The sequence below is a fragment of the Eptatretus burgeri genome, chromosome 4 (assembly GCF_056783735.1).
Source record: "Eptatretus burgeri isolate ZD-2024b chromosome 4, Ebu_testis_v1, whole genome shotgun sequence".
NCBI classification, from domain to species: domain Eukaryota; kingdom Metazoa; phylum Chordata; class Myxini; order Myxiniformes; family Myxinidae; genus Eptatretus; species Eptatretus burgeri.
This window is the reverse complement of record NC_140964.1, coordinates 80,435,983-80,459,951: the sequence shown is the minus strand read 5'-3', so window position 1 is coordinate 80,459,951 and position 23,969 is coordinate 80,435,983. Positions and strand designations below refer to the sequence as shown.

At 44.3% G+C, this 23,969-nt stretch overlaps 2 protein-coding genes across 8 annotated transcripts in view; both read left to right on the top strand.

Moving 5' to 3' along the window:
- Nucleotides 1–3,659, top strand: part of PHKG1 (phosphorylase kinase catalytic subunit gamma 1) — a 72,014-nt gene extending 68,355 nt beyond the window's left edge. For all 3 annotated transcript variants that reach the window (XM_085878928.1, XM_085878929.1, XM_085878930.1), the window contains one exon: nt 2,867–3,659. In XM_085878928.1, the coding sequence (XP_085735054.1) occupies nt 2,867–3,127 (261 nt within the window). In that variant the 3' untranslated portion in view covers nt 3,128–3,659. The remainder of the gene's footprint in view (nt 1–2,866) is intronic.
- Nucleotides 3,660–10,547: 6,888 nt separating this feature from the next.
- FPGS (folylpolyglutamate synthase) overlaps nt 10,548–23,969 on the top strand; it is an 85,065-nt gene continuing 71,643 nt past the window's right edge. For 3 of the 5 annotated variants that reach the window (XR_015057585.1, XR_015057584.1, XM_085878926.1), the window contains exon 1: nt 10,548–10,647. The gene's annotated coding sequence lies outside the window, so the exon portion shown is untranslated. Of the gene's footprint in view, nt 10,648–10,917; nt 10,937–15,363; nt 15,443–23,969 lie in introns of those variants that run through there. The other 2 variants (XR_015057587.1, XR_015057586.1) reach the window with 2 other exon arrangements.

The following is a 23,969-nucleotide window of genomic DNA, read 5'->3' as shown; positions in this document are numbered from 1 at the left end:
GAAATATCTTGGTTAATCATGAGACCCAGGAGCTTGAGTGACTGAATTTCCTCAAGAGAATTGCAAACAAAAGTAGATGGGAGGCTTGAGATGTTACTGCTTATCATTTTTTTTTAATCATAATATTTTCTTTTGATCAAAAATGACTCTGAATGACTTACAAACAATATACATGCAAGCAAATTCGACTTCGCCTTTGATATTGGAAGAATTCCCCACTCAATGGATGGATTGGACATTTCCATAGGGCATTTACCATTGGAGATTTCCATACCGTACGTACTTTCTTTCTGTTGACCTGGATTCACATTGTAGGTTTTGGCAGATTCTGCATAGCTGCCATTTACAATAATGGGATTTGCAGAAAGCTATAAAGTGAGTCTGGGTCAATAGGCAGGAAGTAGGTTTGGTGGTAGTTTCTATGATGGAGATTGCCCTGCAGAGATGGCTGCCCATCACCTTCCTCCACAAGTTTGATCTCCAGCCTCATCAAGTCCATTGGAATAAATATTTTCCAGTAAAGAAATGTCTTTTCACTTCATTGTATTCAATTTTGTTTGTTCATTATTGTCATGAAATCCTCGAAACTTTGAGCTGAGGACTGTGTATGGTGAAGTGGCACAAGTAAATGGCTGCAAATTTTAATTGTCATTTGCTCTGTGAGCTCCATGAGAAGCAAAAGCTCCACCAAAAATGGAAATAAATTTCACCAATTCAAGTTTTCACCAATTTTATTAGTCTTCCCAATTTATAGATTTTAATTATTGAAAGTCGATTGCATTGCCGTTTATAATATAAGAGTAGGTAAGCTGTCCTTTAAACTGCATGAATCGTTCATGAAGAACATTCACAGGAACCTGTTTGCTTTGATAAATAAGTTGAATTTTAAAAATCATTTATTTTCAAAACTTTATTTCCTGGAATATTATCACAATTATTTATAAATTCTTTGAATTCTCTTTGCTTCCATGATTCTCAACACCTGTATTTAAACTAAAATAGTCATTTTGCAAATTTTCTAACTAACTTGCCGAGTCCAATATATATATATATATATATATATATATATATATATATATATATATATATATATATATATATATATATATATATATATATATTTTTTTTTTTTTAATGTTTGACAAGATTGACGACATTCCGAGCTCCTCCACGAGCCTCGACACTGTATGCAATTTTTTTTTCAAATCTCTGTATTCCAGTAATTTTGCATGACAATCATAAGTTTGAAAGTCTTTCTGTTCACTTGTGGAACCTTTGCATTATTATGATGCTCTGACTCCTTGTGGAGGGGATCAAGAGAGCCATTAAGGAGAGATATTGAATTGAGCGATGAACCTGACCAAAGGCTACACTTTATGAAGGAATAGGATCTTCAATTTTTCTCAAGTGAGTGTGGGTAGATAGGATGGTCGACTTACTTTCTTCTCCGCCCGCGTTCCGCCCGGCATCGAGCATGCCCTGTACAGTGCTCGCGGGTCCACCATTGTACACGTGGTCAGCTTGCGGGTCCGCCTGTCATCGAGCATCGTGTTCGTGGTTATCAGAGGCGTTGGGGTGCACGGTGCCAACCCCGATCCGTGCCATGAATTGAAGGAAAGAGCATAGATATAAGTAGATTGAAGAAGCATAGTATAGATATAAGTGAGTGTGGGTAGATAGGATGGTCTACTTACTTTCTTCTCTGAGGGACATGCAGCACACAACTTGCTAAGTACCAGGCCAATAGTTCACTTTATTCTGTTGAGAATCAAACCAAAACAGACAACATTGAGGCAAGTATGCTACTACCTAGGCTATTCGGTGGCCCCAAATATATCTGCCTTGCTTTTCAAATATATGCTCGCGAGGGGTCAATGATGATATGTATGAAGTGGAATTGGGAATTCTGCCATGTCTGTACGTAACATTGAGAAGATCTCTTTGTTTTCACACCGAAAGCAACAACTCTTTCAAAATACAAGTTTGTTATTTAAAAGGATTATATAAAGCATTTTTGACCTGTGATGTATATCGGTAGATTTTGAGATTTCCACCTCCCAACCCCCTGAAATAAGGTGCAAAGTCAGGTCCACACCAGATTTTGATCTGTTCATTGGCTGCAACTGAATTGTTTATCTGAGGACATTTCTCCAACCAGTTGTACAACTGCACCCACCCCTCTTGTGAGCAGTTATGCAACTCGTTGCCTTCAGTAGAGAGAGGCTCTACTTTCAATCGATCTGCTGAGCGATTTGTAATAATGTATTCCATCACACACACATTAGTGAACTATGATTGGATGTTACAATTCTGACTGCTTTTTAAGTTCCTCCAATGACGAGGCAGTAAATTTGGCCAATGTCGACTAAAAGTAAACTGCGGAGAGGAAGCCATGAAGCATTTGGTGGAGTTATTGCGAGAGATTTTGTGGAAAATCGAGGACATATCATCAGCATTTCTCTGGCTTTGCTTCGGCATTCTTCCTGATCACATTAAAAATGACGGATGATCCTACTTTAGTGAACAGCTCTTCATCGGTAACTGGTGAAGCCATTATTGATGACTAAAAGAACCGACAGCACCACCATCCATTGTCGGCACAATCGCCAGCTGAAAAAAAAATACGCTTCAAAACATGGGACCTTCATTACGCAACTACCTGTACCTACCTGTACTTTCTCAGATGTGGGCAAAGCAGTTTCATGTGATTGTTGCACGAATTGAGGCCCATTTGGTTACGTAACTTCCCTCAAGTGTGAATCCTTCTTTAGCAACACAGGAGCTTTATTTAAATAACCTCTCTGTGCTTGTACTGTATGCTTCTGATTACACCATCACCTGTGTGTGTGTACTCGCGTGCTGCCAGGCTATCATATGGACGGTGCTCGCCTCAGTGCGCATGTATTACCATTACCGCCGTGTGAAACCGCTCACGCCAGACATTGTGCTCCGGGATCCGTATGCCATCCGACCGCTGCGCAAGCTTGTCGACGCTGCTGCCTTTCGCATATATGGACATTGGGTGAAGAAGGGAGTACAACAGAACCGTGCTGCGCTCTTCGAAAACACCCCACGCGTGGTCCTCGCCGCCCTGACCGCAGAGTCAGAGGGACTTGACCTCTTTTAGAACTTGCTAGCCACTCAATCTCATTGATAACCAATCACCTAACTTGCATTTTACCCACTTTTACTCCAAATCTTCACTCTCAATTCCATCAAAATGATTCTTATGTCAACTTGTCTTGTGAATGAATTCATTTTAAAGCATCGTTTTCATTTGCACCGTTTTGTCCTCGAATTTAATTTATTTTAACTTATTTAATTGCCAGTTGCTGTTTCTTTTTTTTTTGGCCTTGCTTTTAATACATGTTGCAATTTTTTTCATTGCTGTTCACTTTTGATCTCAGTCTTTTACTTTAAGTCCTCTCAGACCTTTTATTGCATGATCACAAAGATAACCTTTAATGTATATAACATGTAAAAGTTTTAATGACCCATATGCATCGCATATAATTGCATCCAAAAATGTTTTTCATTTTATTGATGAAAGTTGCCTTTAAGTGCATATATGCATGTTCGAGAATGATTTGATGTTTACTTGTATGCGGCAAAAGGTTGTTTAAGAATAATAATAATAATAATAAAACTACAGTATATGACACTGAGATTGTGACAGTATTATAACCCTGTCCATAATCAAAGGGCTAGCTAGCATCTTTGTGGCTTTTGTTCTTCAGAAGTCGAGAGGACATATTGTTATGGGCCGGGGTTTGGTGGCGATAAATGGCCACCAGGTGGAGCAGTGGAGTCGTCTCCCACCGAACACCTGGAATTTAGGTCGTGACTCTCGGATAATCAGAAAGGCACGGGTCCCTCACTGCACCATGAATCGCCAATAATTTGACCGCGTGGGGTAGGGTCAATTGCCAAACTTCAATATACCTAATTACCCACGCGGGCAAAGCTACTATACCGGGGAATTCACACCCTCGAGTGGAATGAGCCGTTACTGTGCCCGAACCGTGTGTAACCCGAGCGGAGGTTACCAAGGCCCATTGGTCCAAATGAACAATTTTAAAGCGCAAACGGCCTCGCTATTTCTCAATACACACCGTGCCAAGCCAATGAAAGAAACACAGAAACGAGCTGGAACATTTAACAAAAGGGATATTTATTTATAATGGGGCAGGGGAGCACGTAAGAAGGCAGAGTTAACCGAATAAAAGGAATGCAATTTACACACATGGCGCTAAAACGTTTCTACTTAAAAGACTGGCCTACACACACACCCCCCAAAAAGAAATGGTGGCCGCGGCCTTTATTGATTCCCCCAGCTCGGAGGGAAGGTGAGCTGGAGGTAAGAGTCTGGCTTGGACCTTCCCGCTTCGTGCGGTTCTCGCCAATCTGGCCCGACGGGACTCGAACCGGCAACACGATGCCGCTCCAAGCATCAGGTATGGAGGGTAGCGTCGGGCGCTGGCATGCTCCACCGGCAAAACAGGCGACGAGGCAGGGAAAGCAAGTCAGCTAGGCAGGCAGGCAAGCGATTCTCCTCCAGCTCGTAGGCAGGCGATTCACGGCGGGAAGACTCTCACCGAGTCGCCCCCACACAATTATCCCTTTTTCTTGACAGGTGGAAGGGATCCGTCTCGTGTCATTCCTCTCCTCATTGGACAGGCGTGTCGGGCGATCTCCCAGATGTCCGAGATTGGTCGGGGGGGGGGGGGTGGGGGTGCTTATGTCTCCACCCCTCGACCAGGAAGTCGAGCACCAATATGTTGCGTTGGCTCCCCATTGAGAGGCGGCAAACATGCTCGCACCCCTCCGATTGACTGAGAGGGGTGCCGTGCCCGTATTTAGAGCGAAATCCAAGACTCCAACATCCAAAGAAACCCCACCTGGCACATTGGACTCCGCCCACGGCTGTGCTTGACACGCATGCGCGTGGGAAAGGCTGATGGTGAAGAAGCGAAGATGGGCGTTGTTGTTGAAGTTTAAAATGTAAAAATCCTAACTATAAAATAACTCGCAGCGCACGTACAATTAATCGCCCATTAAACATAGGACGGGACCCTAACTAGAAACACATACTTACCGATATAGCTGATCTATAGGACTTGGCTGTTGTGTGCAGTAAGCTTCCAAATTCGCAACAATATGTGTACTCAGGCTATAACTTTATTCAGAACCAGAACGGCACTCGGTAGAGTGCATACCTCCACCAGGCTGAACAGTTTATGCTTTGTATCCCACTGATCGGCTTGATCTGCTTCCGGACCTGAAGCAAAATATACATAGGCTTCTTGCCACCGAACCAACTCACCCACAAAATATTGTCATCTGTCCATAACCTTTTGAGATGTTATTCTACATATCATTTTTGTCCCCGTCTCTCAATGGGGTGACAAATCGAAAATTTATCAGATCCGGATCCAGATGCAGATCTTCACCAAAATTGAATCGTTCAGCTTGTCCTTATCACACACCCAACCTGTCTACCTGGTTTCGTCCGAATCCGTTTTTATTTGTGTCTTTATTTTTTGGATAAACAATGTAATCTCCTCTCACTCATGCTTGGAGCAATTCACGACATTTGGACTTTACACCATCTATGGCTAATTGCTGAAGAGCAAGAAGAACCCCAAAATGTATGTTATTGTTTATTATAGTGCACATGCTGCTAAGCATTCAGGTTAAACTGTGCTTGAAGTGCATTTCATACCAAATCACAATTTTATTTGGAAGTCATTTATGATTTCTGGAAAGAAATCCAATTTATTTTTCTCTAATTTGTTTTGTGCATTCATAAGTTCAATCGTTTTCCTTTCCTTTTATTTTCTACACAGTACAGAATATAATTGAATTCACATTGGCAAAATGTTATCTCTGCAGACGACTATGATGATAAGAATATGGCCAACCATATCAGGAAAGCTGATATCTTCATCTTTGTCATCTTCCGTGTTATACGTGAAATAGCAAGACCAGTTCAGTCGCACACACATATTGCAGCACCGATCGCAATCTAGTCAAGTTGGGAATCAAGAGTGCATGGATCTGGATCCGAGAATTTTAAAAGTAATTCTTCACCATTGAGTGATGGGGTCAAAAACTTTCTATCGCGTGATGTCTCAAAAAGTTATGGATGGATTTGGGCTAAATTTGATGGATTGTTTTGGTGGTTTTTTTTTTTTTAAGTGATTTTTCACCATTGAGAGATGGGGCCAAAATGATGCATGGCATGATATTTCAAAAAGTTGTGGACGGATAAAAATGAAACTTGGTGGATGAGTTGGGCAAGTTACAATAATAAGCTGATTAGATTTTGGTTAATGTCCAGATGCAGATTCGGCCTATCGTTGGGATACAAAACGTAAACTGTTCAGCCTGCTGGTGGAGGTGTGTGCTCTCATGGGTTATTATAGGTCCTGTATTTAGTATGCCATTTTATTATGAGCTTGCAATAGTGAGTTCTCAGGCTGAGTTGGAGGTGCAAGTGGTTGTCTACATCAACAACCATCTAATGGAAAAACACAGTCCAGAGTTCAAGTGGAGCAATGCGCAACTTTCGAAACAACGTAATCCGCCCCAGACTGCTCGGTGCGCATGCGCAGAAACCTCTAATAACAAAGTAGGTCGGGGTGGCCTGGACATCTTTCTTGCCTCCTGGATAAGGATTGTAGAATGAAAAGACTAAAAAAGTTTTTAAAGAAGCCGAAAGTAATTGTAAGTGTACTTGCGAGAAAGGGGCGTGCCTCTGCACAACGCAACACTTTGAGAACTTCATGATTAACTCGTCCAAAAGGTTCATGTTTTGCTGTCTATTGCATGAACTCCTGAAGTTATGGGCCTGTGAAAATCTGAGGGTTCATAGATGGGCATGCTTTAACCAAATCTTCATGCTTCTTAACACTGAAGGGAATGTCATATCTGGGGCTTGTCCATGCACAGGGAAAGTTTTGTGATGATTACTGTTAATCATGATTTGGAGGAGGGAGGTGGTGGTGGAGTGAGAGTTGTATGGGCTGTGGGTGCCATTACAAACATATGTTGTGTTTGGTTTTTGGGGCCACAAGATAAATTGTACTGGATTTTTGCATCTGTTGGTGAAAGAAGTGTTTGTTCATGTGTGTTATTGGTTATCTCCATTTGTGGGTTTGAGGATATGGAACGAAGTCCTCCCAGGACTCAAAGTATCCACCTTCGCCTCAGTGAGGGATCACGGTTCATGTGATTCAGTCCCAGGCTAACCACATGAAAGGTTCTTCTTCTTCTCCAGTTTTTGACGGACGGATGGAAGTAAGGACGTATGGTATATTGAAGTGGTTTGCTCCATTTAAGAATCCATATCTTCGTGTAGGACTCTTGCAGCGTTCTTTGAATCGATCATTTTCCCGAGTTTTTGTTGTTTCTCCCGAGTTGGACCAGGGGGTGCTGGTGAGTCCACATCCCACGTATGTAAATGTATGTATTAAATGTTTACTGTAGATCTGGAGAGAAAGATGGCATAATCATTCTATTATGCACGAAATGTGATTTTTTTTTGTATTTCGCCATACATTTATTATATTGTTGCAGTTCTCGGAACCGCATGCATACAACAGATAGGTGTCCCAAGACAGTTATTCCATTATTTATACGTGTAGATCGTCCCCTTCCTTTTGTTTAGCGGGACAACAACAGAGTGCGTTGCGATGATCTAATAGCTAGGGTTGCTTCAATCATTTTTTTCCTTCATTTCATCCCTACTCTTCTTCTTTTCTGATTATTCCTGAGGTAAATCAGCCATGTGCGCCTTCGCTGTAAGGTGGGGCCTCGTGGAGGCCAGGGCGTGCGGCGCCATGGTGGGGAAACTGCAGCGCCGAGTCATGTGGTGTGCTAGTTGGTGCGGGATTATCGACTCGAGCTTCCGATGGTCTGGAGAGAATTGCTGATTGCATTAGAAAGGCATGCAAGTAAATACCTCTTAAGAGGCTGCACGAATGGTGTTTTTCATGGCATGAGAAACATGGCCAGCACGATGCCCATGCTGCACGAAACACGTATGGAGGCCAATAAAGCCGACTCCACACCATGTTGGGCAGGATACGAGTGTGCGGGTAGAAGCGGCTTGTTCTTTGGTTAACCGCAATACCCGACACATATTGGTGTTCACCCCGCGCACACGCTGGCGGAGTCGTGTGAACGCGAGCGCCGGCCACGTGCGTAATGGCGGAACCGTGCGCACTGTATGGAATGTGCTTGAAAGCAGACACGAACGCTGCTCGTGAAACGTGCATGGATTTATCCATGGTGATGTACCTTCGATCCTCACTGGCAGCGGTGTATTCTCCACTGATGGTGGACGTCTTCTCATCTCTGCGGTCAGCGAGGCTGTGGTCGAGCCAAGGAATGTACAATGCGGGCCACGTTGGCGCGCGCGGAACGAGCGTGTTGATCGATGCTGGTCAAACGACCAAGCGGGCATGCGGGACCCTCGACCGGTCACCCGGGGTTTTTTGCAGGATGATTCGCGTGCCAATTTCGGTGTGGGTGATTCATGTCATCTCGTAGGTTCGGAGCACAATATTGCCGCTGTTTGAGATGGCCTTGCCGGAAACGAAGTGAGGCGGTTTACAGCCCATGCAGGCGGGCCACATGAGGGGTTGGGGCCAATCGGAGCGCCCAATTCGGGTGATGACGTTTGGATTCGGCATGGCCCCTCCCCCCAAGCTGCGGGCGCTATAAAGGTCGGGGCAGTCCCTCTTGCCCGGTGGGTCAGTGTTTCCTGCTCCTCGTCTCTGCCCATGCCTCGCCTCGTCGAGACCGCCACGACCTTCCTCCTGCTCCGCGACTCTGCCTCCAACACCATGTCGACCCCACCCGCCTACCTGATCCTGCCTACAAGTCCACGCTCACCCTCTGGACTCCGCCCCTTCTCCACTCAAGCTCCTCCTTCACGATCACAATCTCCACATGTGCGGCATGGGCCAGAGGCAACGCACCCACTGTCGGGTACCGCACCCCACAGCATCCCCCCCCCCCCCGAAACGTATTGGAGGCACGTCGTGCTATTGGGTGCACAGGTACCGAGATCATAGCCTCAACTCCCCCCCCCTCCCCCTCCTTGGTTGCAAAACTCCCTCTTCGTCGGGTTTTCTGTGTTTGTGTGTGCTGGCGCCTGTCAGCTTTTGTAAGACTGCAGAAGATTGTTATTATTATTATTGTTGTTATTATTTTCGCGTTAAGTCTGCTCTGTGTCCCCTTGTGTAAGTTCCTTGTTTATTGTCCCACCACGCTTCTTTCTATCCCTGCATTCCACACAACAATAAATCTTCACTGTGCCACATATCTTTCCTCGCCTGCTTGTAAATAAATTATTATTTTTCGGAATGTTCCCAGCTCGTTTTTGTCTTTTATTCCATTGATCCAGCATGGTCCGAATCCAAGTTTAGCCGGGACTTTATTCCCAACGATCCGTTCCTTTTAGCTGGAACATCCTTTGTAGTGTCGCTCGGCTGTTTCCCATCTGATCCGGTAGAGTGATCCGGTTCAGACAGGGCGTACTGAGGGCATGTTCCCTGGTAATTAAATCATGTGATTAATCCATAGACGGGAGGACCCTAAGTCACGCGGTTGAGTTATTGGCATCCACGGTCGGTTAAGCGACCTGCCGTGTCACGGAATTATCCGTGTGCGACGGCCTACAATTCCAGGGAGTTTGGTGGGAACAGAGATAGCTTTCCCCCACCCAGTGGTCTTTTCACCCGACCCCCCGGCCCGCAACATTATATATGTTTGGAACTGTGGATTTATGTTTAATAAGCTTAGTGAGTGTGTACGTGACGTGTCAGGAATATGACCTACGTCTTTGTTTGGGTGGAGAAGACTGACATGTCTGGTACATGACTCGTATAATATATTTTTTGATTGGGGGGGGGGGGAGAGTGTGAGGAGAATAAAAACATGGCGTGTCATGCACTAAAAGCCGGCGGCCATTTTGAAAATACATAAATAATAACGAATAAAAAGGGCCTCCTTCCTTTTAAAAATAAATAAAAAATTCAGCCGATCAACTGGTATTTTTTATAATTATTATTTGGCCTAAACTTCCGAAAAAATATTTGTTTGGCCATCTGGCCTGTGTGCACATTGTGTTCTGCCCCACCAATCACAACCAGGAGGCGTCGCCCTTCTTTGAAGATGATCAAGTTCTCCAACCTGCACGAATGCCGTGACGACACCGTCACATAAGGAAATTAGACCCACGAGGAGGCCATTTGGCCCATCATGCTTGAGCCGTACCTCAACACCAGACCAATGATATTCGTTAAAACGATGCAATTTCATCGGTGGAATGAAGGGAGGAACACTTCTTCATCACCGGGTCTGGTCTCTCGTCCGATGTTTAATCGCACACTAAACGTTCGCCATGTCGAAGTAGTTCGTGTCAGGTTAAAAATATTATTCGATCACATTTTCTGTTTGCCTCGTTACTTCTCCTGCTCGGGACTGCATTTGGTGCCAATGCTTGCATGCTTATTCTTTGGAAAAGTCATCAGAGTTAAAAAAAAACATGTGCATACAGTGTATTTATATATATATATATATATATATACATGAGGTGGAGGCTTCGGTGGCGCGCGAATGGACGCACGTGGTGGCTTGGTAAGGATGCTGTGCGCGCGCACACCGGCGTGACACATGGCGCGTGTTCGTAACCGCCTTAAAAACTCATTCAAACACGAACAAGTAATACTGAGACTCGATGTATTTCACGTTGACTTAAAATGTGTTTTGATGCTTGAAAACGAATCATCGCGATGCTATGGCTTGTACGGTGCACGTGTTGTTAACTTTCAAGTATCAGGCACGAAAGCGATTTTAAGCGAGAACGTGAGGTAAATCCGGTGCACGAACCACTCGACAGGACTATTTTTCGCACGTGCATCGCCTGGTAAGTTGATGAAACTTGTCTCCGGAATTCATTGGAAAGGGGGAGACTCGATAGTGTTGGAGGGGAGGGCAACCAGACTCGATAGTGGGGGGGGGAGGGCAACCAGACTCGAGTGGTGGGGGGGGGGGGGAGGGCAACCAGACTCGATAGTGGGGGGGGGGAGGGCAACCAGACTCGATAGTGGGGGGCAACCAGACTCGATAGTGGGGGGGGGGGAGGGCAACCAGACTCGATAGTGGGGGGGGGAGGGCAACCAGACTCGATAGTGGGGGTGGGGGGAGGGCAACCAGACTCGATAGTGGGGGGGAGGGCAACCAGACTCGATAGTGGGGGGGGAGGGCAACCAGACTCGATAGTGGGGGGGAGGGCAACCAGACTCGATAGTGGGGGGGGGGAGGGCAACCAGACTCGATAGTGGGGGGGGGGAGGGCAACCAGACTCGATAGTGGGGGGGAGGGCAACCAGACTCGATAGTGGGGGGAGGGCAACCAGACTCGATAGTGGGGGGGGGAGGGCAACCAGACTCGATAGTGGGGGGGGGGGAGGGCAACCAGACTCGATAGTGGGGGGGAGGGAGGGCAACCAGACTCGATAGTGGGGGGGGGAGGGCAACCAGACTCGATAGTGGGGGGGAGGGCAACCAGACTCGATAGTGGGGGGGAGGGCAACCAGACTCGATAGTCGGGGGGGGAGGGCAACCAGACTCGATAGTCGGGGGGGAGGGCAACCAGACTCGATAGTCGGGGGGGAGGGCAACCAGACTCGATAGTGGGGGGGGGGAGGGCAACCAGACTCGATAGTGGGGGGGAGGGCAACCAGACTCGATAGTGGGGGGAGGGCAACCAGACTCGATAGTGGGGGGGAGGGCAACCAGACTCGATAGTGGGGGGAGGGCAACCAGACTCGATAGTGGGGGGGGAGGGCAACCAGACTCGATAGTGGGGGGAGGGCAACCAGACTCGATAGTGGGGGGAGGGCAACCAGACTCGATAGTGGGGGGGGAGGGCAACCAGACTCGATAGTGGGGGGGAGGGCAACCAGACTCGATAGTCGGGGGGAGGGCAACCAGACTCGATAGTCGGGGGGAGGGCAACCAGACTCGATAGTGGGGGGGGAGGGCAACCAGACTCGATAGTGGGGGGGGAGGGCAACCAGACTCGATAGTGGGGGGAGGGCAACCAGACTCGATAGTGGGGGGGAGGGCAACCAGACTCGATAGTGGGGGGGAGGGCAACCAGACTCGATAGTGGGGGGGGAGGGCAACCAGACTCGATAGTGGGGGGGGAGGGCAACCAGACTCGATAGTGGGGGGAGGGCAACCAGACTCGATAGTGGGGGGAGGGCAACCAGACTCGATAGTGGGGGGAGGGCAACCAGACTCGATAGTGGGGGGGAGGGCAACCAGACTCGATAGTGGGGGGGGAGGGCAACCAGACTCGATAGTGGGGGGGAGGGCAACCAGACTCGATAGTGGGGGGAGGGCAACCAGACTCGATAGTGGGGGGGAGGGCAACCAGACTCGATAGTGGGGGGGGGAGGGCAACCAGACTCGATAGTGGGGGGGAGGGCAACCAGACTCGATAGTGGGGGGGAGGGCAACCAGACTCGATAGTGGGGGGGAGGGCAACCAGACTCGATAGTGGGGGGGGAGGGCAACCAGACTCGATAGTGGGGGGAGGGCAACCAGACTCGATAGTGGGGGGGGGGGCAACCAGACTCGATAGTGGGGGGGGGAGGGCAACCAGACTCGATGTTGTCGGGGGGGGGGGCAACTAGACTCGATGTTGTCGGGGGGGGGCAACCTAACTTGATGGCGTCAAGGGAGGGGCAACTCGACTCTGTAGTGTGAAGGGGATGTTGGAAACTCCACTCGATGGTGTATTCTGGTGAGATCATCTGCTCTGAGACTGGGAGGTAGATTGTTTGAACCACGTCCGGGTCATACCGTCTTTAGAAATTGTACGTGTTGCTTCCTTACTTGACGTTCAACATTTATTAAAAATGGAGCACCGACAAACAACCAGAGGTTGGCAATACAAGCACAGGCTTTGCTGCCCAAACAAGGGAACTATTATTATTTAATTATTATTATTATTATTATTATCATTATTATTATTATTACCCAACAGTAGGTTACATGAATAGATATAACAATAGATCATTCCCATCGAATAGGCCCCAATGTTCAGATTCTTTTTGTGATGATGTTTTGATTTAAGTACGAAGTTTGAGTTGAAGATGGAATGGGATTCAGTGTTTGCAATGTTCTAAATACAGCATGGATGATCTTTCAGAATGTACGGAGGTGTTTGGTTCAGGACACGAAGCAGTTTTATATCCTCTCTGAGGGCTTGCACTTGTTGTATGAAAGGGGGAGGTGAGGGTGTGTGACAAGATGGGAAAGGGAGGAGGGGTGGGAGGGGCTGGATGGGGAAGTGAGGTGAGGATGGGATGGGAACTGGATGGGGCAGTGAGGGGTCTTGAGACTTGCAGATGGAATCTCGAGCCAAGTGTCCGTGTTAATTGCCACTGTGGCACGGTCATTGCGGTCTCGGGGTTTGGAGGTTCGAGAGTGACCTTGCCACAGGGATCCACATGGAGGAATTCTGTGCACTCCTGTGCTGTGGTTCTTGTTGCAAAATACCAAGCACCAAGTGTTCTTCTCATGACATCAAATTAAAAAACGAATTAATTTTTTTAATGTATAATCTCATCCAAAATAATGAAAAAATACTTCAAAGGCATTGAACCTGCCAGCAACTGATTCCACTGTGAGAATGTTCGGGCACCCTTCACCTTGCCCGTAAATAAATCCATCACACCCGAACACTTATGCACTGGAGTTTAATTATTACAAATAAAAACAAGAGTAACAAGAAAAAGAGCAATCAGAGATTGCAGACCTTCACCAGGACTTCTTTTGAGTGGTAAATTTTTATAAATTTAGGGTAAATCCAATACGGCTGCCAAACCATGTGACCTATTACTTTATACGTGTGAACTTTTTCTTCCTCATGGACAGGCGATCATATGTTTAAAGTTTCACCTCGATTTGTTTAGCCACTTCAGAGAAGAAGATTTTTGAAGTTTTCTTTTTTTTTTTTAAAACAATATGGCTGCCAAATCACGTGACTGATATCAATTTTTAGCTCGCCTGTTCGAAGAACTGAGAGCTGTAGCGATACCCCCGGCGTGAGCGTAAGCGTCTAGCGTGAGCGTGAAAATGTGAATTTTTTTTTTGTATTACGGAAAAACTCCTCGACGGATTTCGACGAAACTTGGTGGGGGGGGGGGTTAGGTATGGTCCAAGGATCATGCCATTAGATTTTGGACTTGGTCCCCGCCCCCCCCAAAAAAATTGTTAGTTTTTTTTGCATTTCTACATGTTTTAAGTGATTTCCAACTCCCCCCAAAAAATAGTTAGAAAAAAAAAATTTTGCAACTTTTTTTCGACAAAATTTCGATTTTTATTTTTAATATCTACATGTTTTAAGTGATTTCCAACCCCCCCCCCCCACCCAAAAAAAAATTGTTAGAGAAAAAAAATGTTTTTTTTGCATTTCCACATGTTTTAAGTGATTTCCAACCCCCAAAAAAATTGTTAGAGAAAAAAAATGTTTTGCATCTTTTTTACAACAAAATTTCGATTTTTTTTTTTTATTTTTTTATTTTTTTAAAGTTTTTTTTTTTGCATTTCTACATGTTTTAAGTGATTAGGATTTCGACGAAACTTGGTAGGGGGGTTAGGTATGGTCCAAGGATCATTCCATTAGATTTTGGCTTTGGTCCCCTCCCCAGAAAAAAATGTAGGAAAAAATTTTTTTGCAACTTTTTTTTCGACAAAATTTCGATTTCTTTTTTTTTGCATTTCTACATGTTTTAAGTGATTTCCAACCCCTACATGTTTTAAGTGATTTCCAACCCCCCCCCCAAAAAAATTTCGAGAAAAAAAACTTTTTTTTTGCATTTCCACATGTTTTAAGTGATTTCCAACCCCCCCAAAAAAATTGTTAGAGAAAGAAAATTTTTTTTGCAACTTTTTCTTCAACAAAATTTAGATTTTTTTTTTCTTTTCCATTTCTCCATGTTTTGAATGATTAGGATTTCGACGAAACTTGGTGGGGGGGGGGGTTTGGTATGGTCCAAGGATCATGCCATTAGATTTTGGACTTGGTCCTCTCCCCAAAAAAAAATGTCAGAAAAAAAAAATTTTGCAACTTTTTTTTCGACAAAATTTCGATTTCTTTTTTTGGATTTCTACATGTTTTAAGTGATTTCCAAACCCCCCCCCCCAAAAAAAAAATTGTTAGAGAATTATAAAAAAATATTATTAGACTCGTCTTAAATACGATAAATGTATAAACAGGAGAGCATTGGGTGGCTTTGACACCAACTCTGTTTTTTTCTGTGAACCATTATGTCCCCAGATGACACTCAAAACTTTTCGTACTGATCAGATGTGGCGTTCTACCAGTATGAGCACTCCTCATTTTCATAAATGCCAAGGTGAGCCAATTAAAAAAGCTAAGAATTCACAAGGTTTCGGAAAAGCGATGATAATAGAAAACCTATACGCCAAGAAAACCTATAGAAGACCAAGACGCCAAGGTGAACAACGAATAGCCAAGATCTTGTGAAAAAAGCCAAGGAGTTGGCACACTGCGTTCTACATATGCAATTATGATATCATAACGAGGGCACCTATGATGTCATTAAAAAATCGCACTCATTCTCTATGAGGAGTACTTGCCATGTGCCAAGTTTCAATGTTTTCCTTGGTGCGGTTTCAGAGATCCAGAGGTCCAAGGTTTTTCCATTTTTCCAATGTGGCAACCACACCATGTGACCTTTGACATCGTAATTATCATTTAAACATTCTACATGAGTAGTCGCACCAATGGTGAAAATTTCGTCTCGATCCAACAAGTGGTTGTGGAGAAAAACACAAAAGTTCTGTGCAGACATACAAACAAACAAGCAGTCATAGACTGGAACTTACGAAATCGTCAACGAAATGTTTTGGATGTTTGACCTCACTGTGACCTTGACCTTTGACCTATTTTGACCAAAATCTAATCGGCACTAGCCATCACCCTCCTGAATCACGTGGTGTAATTTGACATCGGGAGCTTCTTCTGTTCTCGAGTTATCATTTTTTGGATGTTTGAACTCACTGTGACCTTGACCTTTGACCGATTTTGACCAAAATCTAATCAGCACTAGCCATCACCCTCCTGAATCACGTGGTGTAATTTGACATTGGTAGCTTCTTCCGTTCTCGAGTTATCTGTACCAAACCATCAAAAATCAAATATTTGACCTCACTGTGACCTTGACCTTTGACCGATTTTTCACCAAAATCTAATCGGCGCCAGCCACCACCCTCCTGAATCGCGTGGTGTAATTTGACATTGGTAGCTTCTTCCGTTCTCGAGTTATCTGTACCAAACCATCAAAAATCGAATATTTGACCTCACTGTGACCTTGACCTTTGACGGATTTTGACTAAAATCTAATCGGCACTAGCCATCACCCTCCTGAATCACGTGGTGTAATTTGACTTTGGTATCTTCTTCCATTCTCGAGTTATCGTGCCTACAAACAAACAAACAAGCAGTCATAGACTGGTACTTACGAAATCGTCAACTTGACCTCTGACCTTGTCTAATAAAAGCTGTCTCTCGAGAAGGTAGCGACACAAACCAGAAGTTTCTACGATGATTCTGTATCAAACCATCAAAAATCGTAACGTCGACCGAAGCAAAAATCTCCATTTCTCCACGCAATTATATTACACCTTAACGGAACTCAACGACGCGTCTGCTCGAGCGCACTGCATCATGGGACAACCCGTGACGCGTCGAGTGAAATATTTTTTTATACAATCTTAAAACGTCTCCAAAACATCCGATTTTTACCAGAATTTCGACAACCGAGTTTTAAGCGTCATAAGCGATCGCAAAAACCGAAGACAAAATAAAAATCGAAGTTAAAACGAACTCGTAACGTCGAGCGAAGCAAAAATACTCCATTTCTCCACGTGAATTTACCGAATTATGTTTGACCTCACTGTGACCTTGACCTTTGACCGATTTTGACCAAAATCTAATCAGCACTAGGCATCACCCTCCTGAATCACGTGGTGTAATTTGACATTGGGAGCTTCTTCCGTTCTCGAGTTATCGTGCCTACAAACAAACAAACAAACAAACAAACGGAAGTCATCAATATACTTACGAAATTTAAAAATTTCGTAAGTAACAAGCAGTCATGGACTGGTAATTACGAAATCGTCAACTTGACCTCTGACCTTGTCTAATAAAAGCTGTCCCCAGAGAAGGTAGCGACGCAAACCAGAATTTTCTACGATGATTCTGTACCAAACCATCAAAAATCGAATGTTTTGGATGTTTGACCTCACTGTGACCTTGACCTTTGACCGAGTTTGACCAAAATCTAATCAGCACTAGCCATCACCCTCCTGAATCACGTGGTGTAATTTGACATTGGTAGCTTCTTCCGTTCTTGAGTTATCGCGCCTACAAACAAACAAACAAACAAACAAACAAGCAGTCATAGACTGGTACTTACGAAATCGTCAACTTGACCTCTGACCTTGTCTAATAAAAGCTGTCTCCAGAGAAGGTAGCGATGCAAACCAGAAGTTTCTACGATGATTCTGTACCAAGCCATCAAAAATCGAATGTTTTGGATGTTTGACCTCACTGTGACCTTGACCTTTGACCGAGTTTGACCAAAATCTAATCAGCACTAGGCATCACCCTCCCGAATCATGTGGTTTAATTTGACATTGGAAGCTTCTTCCGTTCTTGAGTTATCATTTTTTGGATGTTTGACCTCACTGTGACCTTGACCTTTGACCGATTTTGACCAAAATCTAAACAGCACGAGCCATTAGCCTCCTGAATCACGTGGTGTAATTTGACATTGGTAGCTTCTTCCGTTCTCGAGTTATCTGTACCAAACCATCAAAAATCGAATATTTGACCTCACCGTAACCTTGACCTTTGACCGATTTTGACCAAAATCTAATCAGCTCAACCCATCACCCTCCTGAATCACGTGGTGTAATTTGACATTGGTAGCTTCTTCCGTTCTCGAGTTATCGTGCCTACAAACAAACAAACTAACAAACAAACAAACGGAAGTCATCAATATACTTGCGAAATCTTTAGATTTCGTAAGTAACAAACAGAAACGGAAGTCATCAATATACTTACGAAATCTTTAGATTTCATAAGTAAAAAACGGATCCAAATACAATACCCTCTCCTCTGGTGAGGGTAACTGGAAGAGCACTCGGTAGAGCACATCCCTCCGCCACGTAATGCCTGATCCATGAGAACATATCGGACCCAATACATTTTTGAAATCTCATGCTATGCAGAACTATATCGTTTTTGGCCCTATCTCTCAATGGTGAAGAATCACTTTAAAATTAAATAATTCTCGTATCCACATCCGGATATTCACCAAAATCAAATCAGTTCGTTGTCACATCCCCAACCTGTCCACCAAGTTTCATTCGGATCTCTCCAAAACTTTTTGATATATTCTGCACAGACAGCCAAACAGACAGACAAGAAAATGATGTCGTGCATAGCACGATACTTGCAAAATCCACCCCTCTCCAGTGGTTGCCACAGGTACATCAAATTTTCCATGTCATGAAGTTTAAAGTTGATAATCTTGATTTAAGTTCAGGTCAATTGGATGAAAATTGATTATTTTTCAGATTGAAATTGATGATTTTGGAAGTTTGACCTTGAGTTGACCTTTAACCTTTTGACCTCAAATAGTTTGTTTCCAAATTCAGTGAAGGACGATGCAAATCTTGTTAAAATTTTAAGTCAATCGGATGATAAATGATGATTTTAGAAATTCGATCTCAAGATGACCTTTAACCTTTGACCTCAAGATCAATAAGCTACTCATTTGAGACTCCCTCTACAACTTGATAAAGTTTCATGACTTGGTTTAGAATTGTGACCTGCAGGTGACAGACAGAAAGGGGTGAAAACATAAGCTTCTTCCACCTTTGGTGGTGGAGGTAATTAGAGAGTTCATAGAACATGATACCCCATGCAGTGTTACACGGGAACTGCCTGTATATGCTAGAGGCAGCCATTCAGCCCATCGTGCCTGTGCCACATGAGCACCAGACCAATTTCATTTGTCAAATCAACACAGTTTCATTGGGGGAATGAGGGGAGGAGTGTGGGTGAGCTATTGTGGCATGCCCAGGGATATCCCAAGGATGTCAAAATAAAAATGGGGAAATGGTTATTTTAATTATTTTTTAAAAGAAAAGCAAAATTTTTTTTTCTGGGGTTGGAGGGTAGTGTGGGTTGGCAAAGGTGGTTCTTGGGTAAGAAAAGCACACCATCAACCACACAACAGTCCTTGACAAGACCCCCACATACATCACACACAGCATATGCACACAATCACTCATCCATACTCGAGCTATCGAAAAGTCCTGCCAACATCCCCATACCCCTCTATCTCCATAACTTCCAGGTACCGATCTAATTCCATTTTAAACTTATGTGCTGTTTCTGCTGCCACTACCTTTCCAGGGAGACCATTCTATACATGAACTACTCTGAGTGAAAGACCCCTGCCTTACTACTGTCTTAACTCTCCCCTTCTTTACTCTCAGGCTATGGCCCCTGGTCCTATCATTGTCTACTCTGCTGAATAATTATTCTGCACTTATTTTGTCAATATCCTTCATTGTCTTAAACATCTCCATCATATTGTTACGAATTTGTGAATTCGATTGCACACAACATTCAGGTTCCTTTGGTCAGTTATGTCGAAAAGTGCTTGTTCCCGAGATAGCTCACCTTCCATTGTTTAAATGTTCAGAAATTGATTAGATGGGCTACAGGTCAATTAAATAGTTAAGGAACGAAACAATGGAGACGTCCTTCCCCCCTATTCTGCGAAGAGGAAGAAGAACCCTGCTGTCCCATGACTCGTGATGTCAACAACTCCCTCCCACCCGTGGCTGAGCGGGGGGATGGAGCACGAGGGCATGAGTCATGAGTCACGCCAGGAGAAGGATAAGGACGAGATCCTTTCTTTGTTCTTGAGGAGTAAGCTTTTTGCTTCGGCAAAGAGTAGTCGCTCGGCAGACCTTCGGGTCCTGTTTGGCTTGGGTTGGAGTTGAGGCTTTCGGAAGATTTTTGCTTCGGCTGGCTCAGTGAGCTTCGGCTGAGGCCTGGCTTGGGAGGAGGCTTTTTGGAGGCTTTTTGCTTTGGTGGTTCAGTGAGCTTCGGCTTCTGCTTGGCTCGGGAGAGCTTTTTGCTTCGAGCTGCTTTGTTTTGGAAGGAAGTTGAGTCGGTTGCTCGGCTCGAGCTGCGATGGTGGCTTCTTCTTCTTCTTGGTTTGTGGAGCTCTTTGTTCTCCATTTTGGCTCCCGGCTTGATGCGACTCATCGACCTCTTCTTGGAGGTGGTTCCTCGGGGAAGCGACGCATCGACGGGAAGGATCGGCGCCTCGTCTCACCAGCACGTGTTGAGAAGCGCGGGAGGATTCGCGGGAGCTCGGGAAGGATCGCAGCTCACGGCGATTGGATCCAGCTCGCTCTCGCTCTCGCTGGAGCCTGGGTACGAACAACTTGAAGACCACACGAGGTGGAGAGGTTCGAGATAGGCTCTGGGTTTCAGCTCACCTGTCCTCCGAGCTGGAGCTCGTTATTAAAGGCCTCTGCCACCATTTATTGTGTGTGTGTGTGTGTGTGCGTGTGTGTGTGCGTGTGTGTGTGCGTGTGTGTGTGCGTGTGCGTGTGTGTGCGTGTGCGTGTGCGTGTGCGTGCGCGTGTGTGCGTGTGTGCGTGTGTGCGTGTGCGCGCGTGTGCGCGCGCGTACGTGTGTCCGTGGGCCCGTCTAATAAGTAGGAAATTGTTAAGTGCTTTGTGTGCTGTAAATGTTTGCATTGCATTTCTTATAGACGGTCGTAGTTCTTTTGTTGTGCTTTTGTTGCTTGTATAATTGCATATGTGTTTTGCCTTGTTTAATTGCATACGTGCTTTATTATAATAAATGTCCTTGTGTGAATGTAAACCTGTTCGTTGCGTCCTCTTCCCTTAATTAAGCTGCCATCTTGCACTCGGAATATAGTTGGTTTTTAAATAGCCGGTAAAGTGATCGGGTCCAACGGGACTGCGCGATAATACCCCGCTCGGTTATCCCAAAAGGAAGCGAGCTGCTTAAGCAGCTTGTTTCCAAGCGGTCCCGTTGAGGTACAATCTCTCGGTAACCTACCCGCACGAATAATTAGGTAAATCGAAGATTTGGCGATCGGACCCTGTAGCGTGGGTAGAGTGCGGACAAGGTTGTGGTGTGGTTAAAAACACACCCGTGGCTCGTTTCCGGCGTTGATCCGGAAAGCCACGACTGGATTGTCCGTTCGGTGGGCGAAGCGACCGCTATTGGTTAGACGCGGTCGTTCGCACGCCGACGGGTGGGAAATCCGTAACAATATCCTCTTGTAACCGCCTTCTCCTTCAGCTGTTCGTTATAGCCGAGTCTAGTTCGGCCCGTAATCAATCTCTTGCCCTGCGCTGAACCCTCTCTATGGCAGTCAGGTCCTCACTGAGATGTGGTGACCAAAACTACACATAATATTCTTGATGTGGCCCTCACTGAATGTTCAAGTGCCTCTGCAAGTATTTACTTCACTTTTAATAAAATGATATTAAAGATCGTTTTTAAAATCCGGAAGCTAAGCACTTAACTATTGAAGCAGCCTCATACATCACTCTTATGGTCTTTTGCACTGTTATAAGACGACGTTGAGACCCAGTTTGGAAGAATGAAGGCTTTTTTGATCACCATAGAACTTAACATCAATCAGCCTCGTACTTACCTCGGGATATTGGCAGAGTCTTCTTCACCCTGACTCTCTCTCACAATCAACACCCTCCCATGCGATATATCAATTTTAGCATGGTTCATGGAATTATTATGAAGGTGATTTGTGATATACAGTGTTCAAGTTTATTGTTCAATTTAACTAAGGATTTAAAGAGGCATATAAATAAAGTAATTCTGGGTTTTATTGCCGTTTTCTCCAGTGTCTGACATCACCCTAACACGTTACATTAGTTAATAATGCCTGTTTCATGTGTTCTTTATGACATCTTTAAAAACAGTAAGTTTCCTGTTTGTATTCCTGGCTGGCAGTCAAACAAAATTGAAAATGTTTCCAGAGTTAAAAAAATATTATCTCACTCCTCTCTGTACTTGTGCGATTAGGACAAATTCAGAGCCAATATACGCTGAAATGGCAGACTTGTCTTCCTATTCATGTTCCGATTCGTGTTTAAAATATAACATTCAATTTCAATAAGTTTTTCCTTCATTATAAATTGACAATCATAAACTGATAAGACAGACGGACGGACATGAACCGATTGCTTAACCCCACATTTTACTTTGCATGTGCAGGGTAAAAATTCTAATATTGTAACAGCCAAGCTGTTCTTATGAAGAAAAAAAAAATCAAACCCGTGTCCGAAGGAAACAGGTTCAGTTTAACATTTTTCATATGAAATAGGCAATGCCTTGAAACAAACAAAACCCTTTAGAATTACCCTTCACAACTACCCATTAGGATTAGCCTTCATAACTACCCATTAGAATTACCCTTCATAACTACCCATGAGAATTACCCTTCATAACTACCCATGAGAATTACCCTTCATAACTACCCATTATAATTACCCTTCATAACTACCCATTATAATTACCCTTCATAACTACCCATTATAATTACCCTTCATAACTACCCATTATAATTACCCTTCATAACTACCCATTAGAATTAGCCTTCATAACTACCCATGAGAACTACCCTTCATAACTACCCATGAGAACTACCCTTCATAACTACCCATTAGAATTAGCCTTCATAACTACCCATTAGAATTAGCCTTCATAACTACCCATGAGAATTACCCTTCATAACTACCCATTATAATTACCCTTCATAACTACCCATGAGAACTACCCTTCATAACTACCCATTAGAATTAGCCTTCATAACAACCCATGAGAATTAGCCTTCATAACTACCCATTAGAATTACCCTTCATAACTACCCATTGGAATTACCCTTCATAACTACCCATGAGAACTACCCTTCATAACTACCCATTAGAATTAGCCTTCATAACTACCCATTAGAATTAGCCTTCAAAACTACCCATTAGAATTAGCCTTCAAAACTACCCATTAGAATTAGCCTTCATAACTACCCATTAGAATTACCCTTCATAACTACCCATGAGAATTACCCTTCATAACTACCCATTAGAATTAGCCTTCATAACTACCCATTGGAATTACCCTTCATAACTACCCAATGGAATTACCCTTCATAACTACCCATTGGAATTACCCTTCATAACTACTCATTGGAATTACCCTTCATAACTACCCATTGGAATTACCCTTCATAACTACCCATTGGAATTACCCTTCATAACTACCCATTGGAATTACCCTTCATAACTACCCATTGGAATTGCCCTTCATAACTTCCCATGAGAATTGCCCTTCATAACTACCCATGGGAATTACCCTTCATAACTACCCATTGGAATTACCCTTCATAACTACCCATGAGAATTGCCCTTCATAACTACCCATGGGAATTACCCTGCATAACTACCCATTGGAATTACCCTTCATAACTACCCATCGGAATTACCCTTCATAACTACCCATCGGAATTACCCTTCATAACTACCCATCGGAATTACCCTTCATAACTACCCATCAGAATTGCCCTTCATAACTACCCATCAGAATTGCCCTTCATAACTACCCATCAGAATTGCCCTTCATAACTACCCATTAGAATTGCCCTTCATAACTACCCATTAGAATTACCCTTCATAACTACCCATTAGAATTACCCTTCATAACTACCCATTAGAATTACCCTTCATAACTACCCATTAGAATTACCCTTCATAACTACCCATTAGAATTACCCTGCA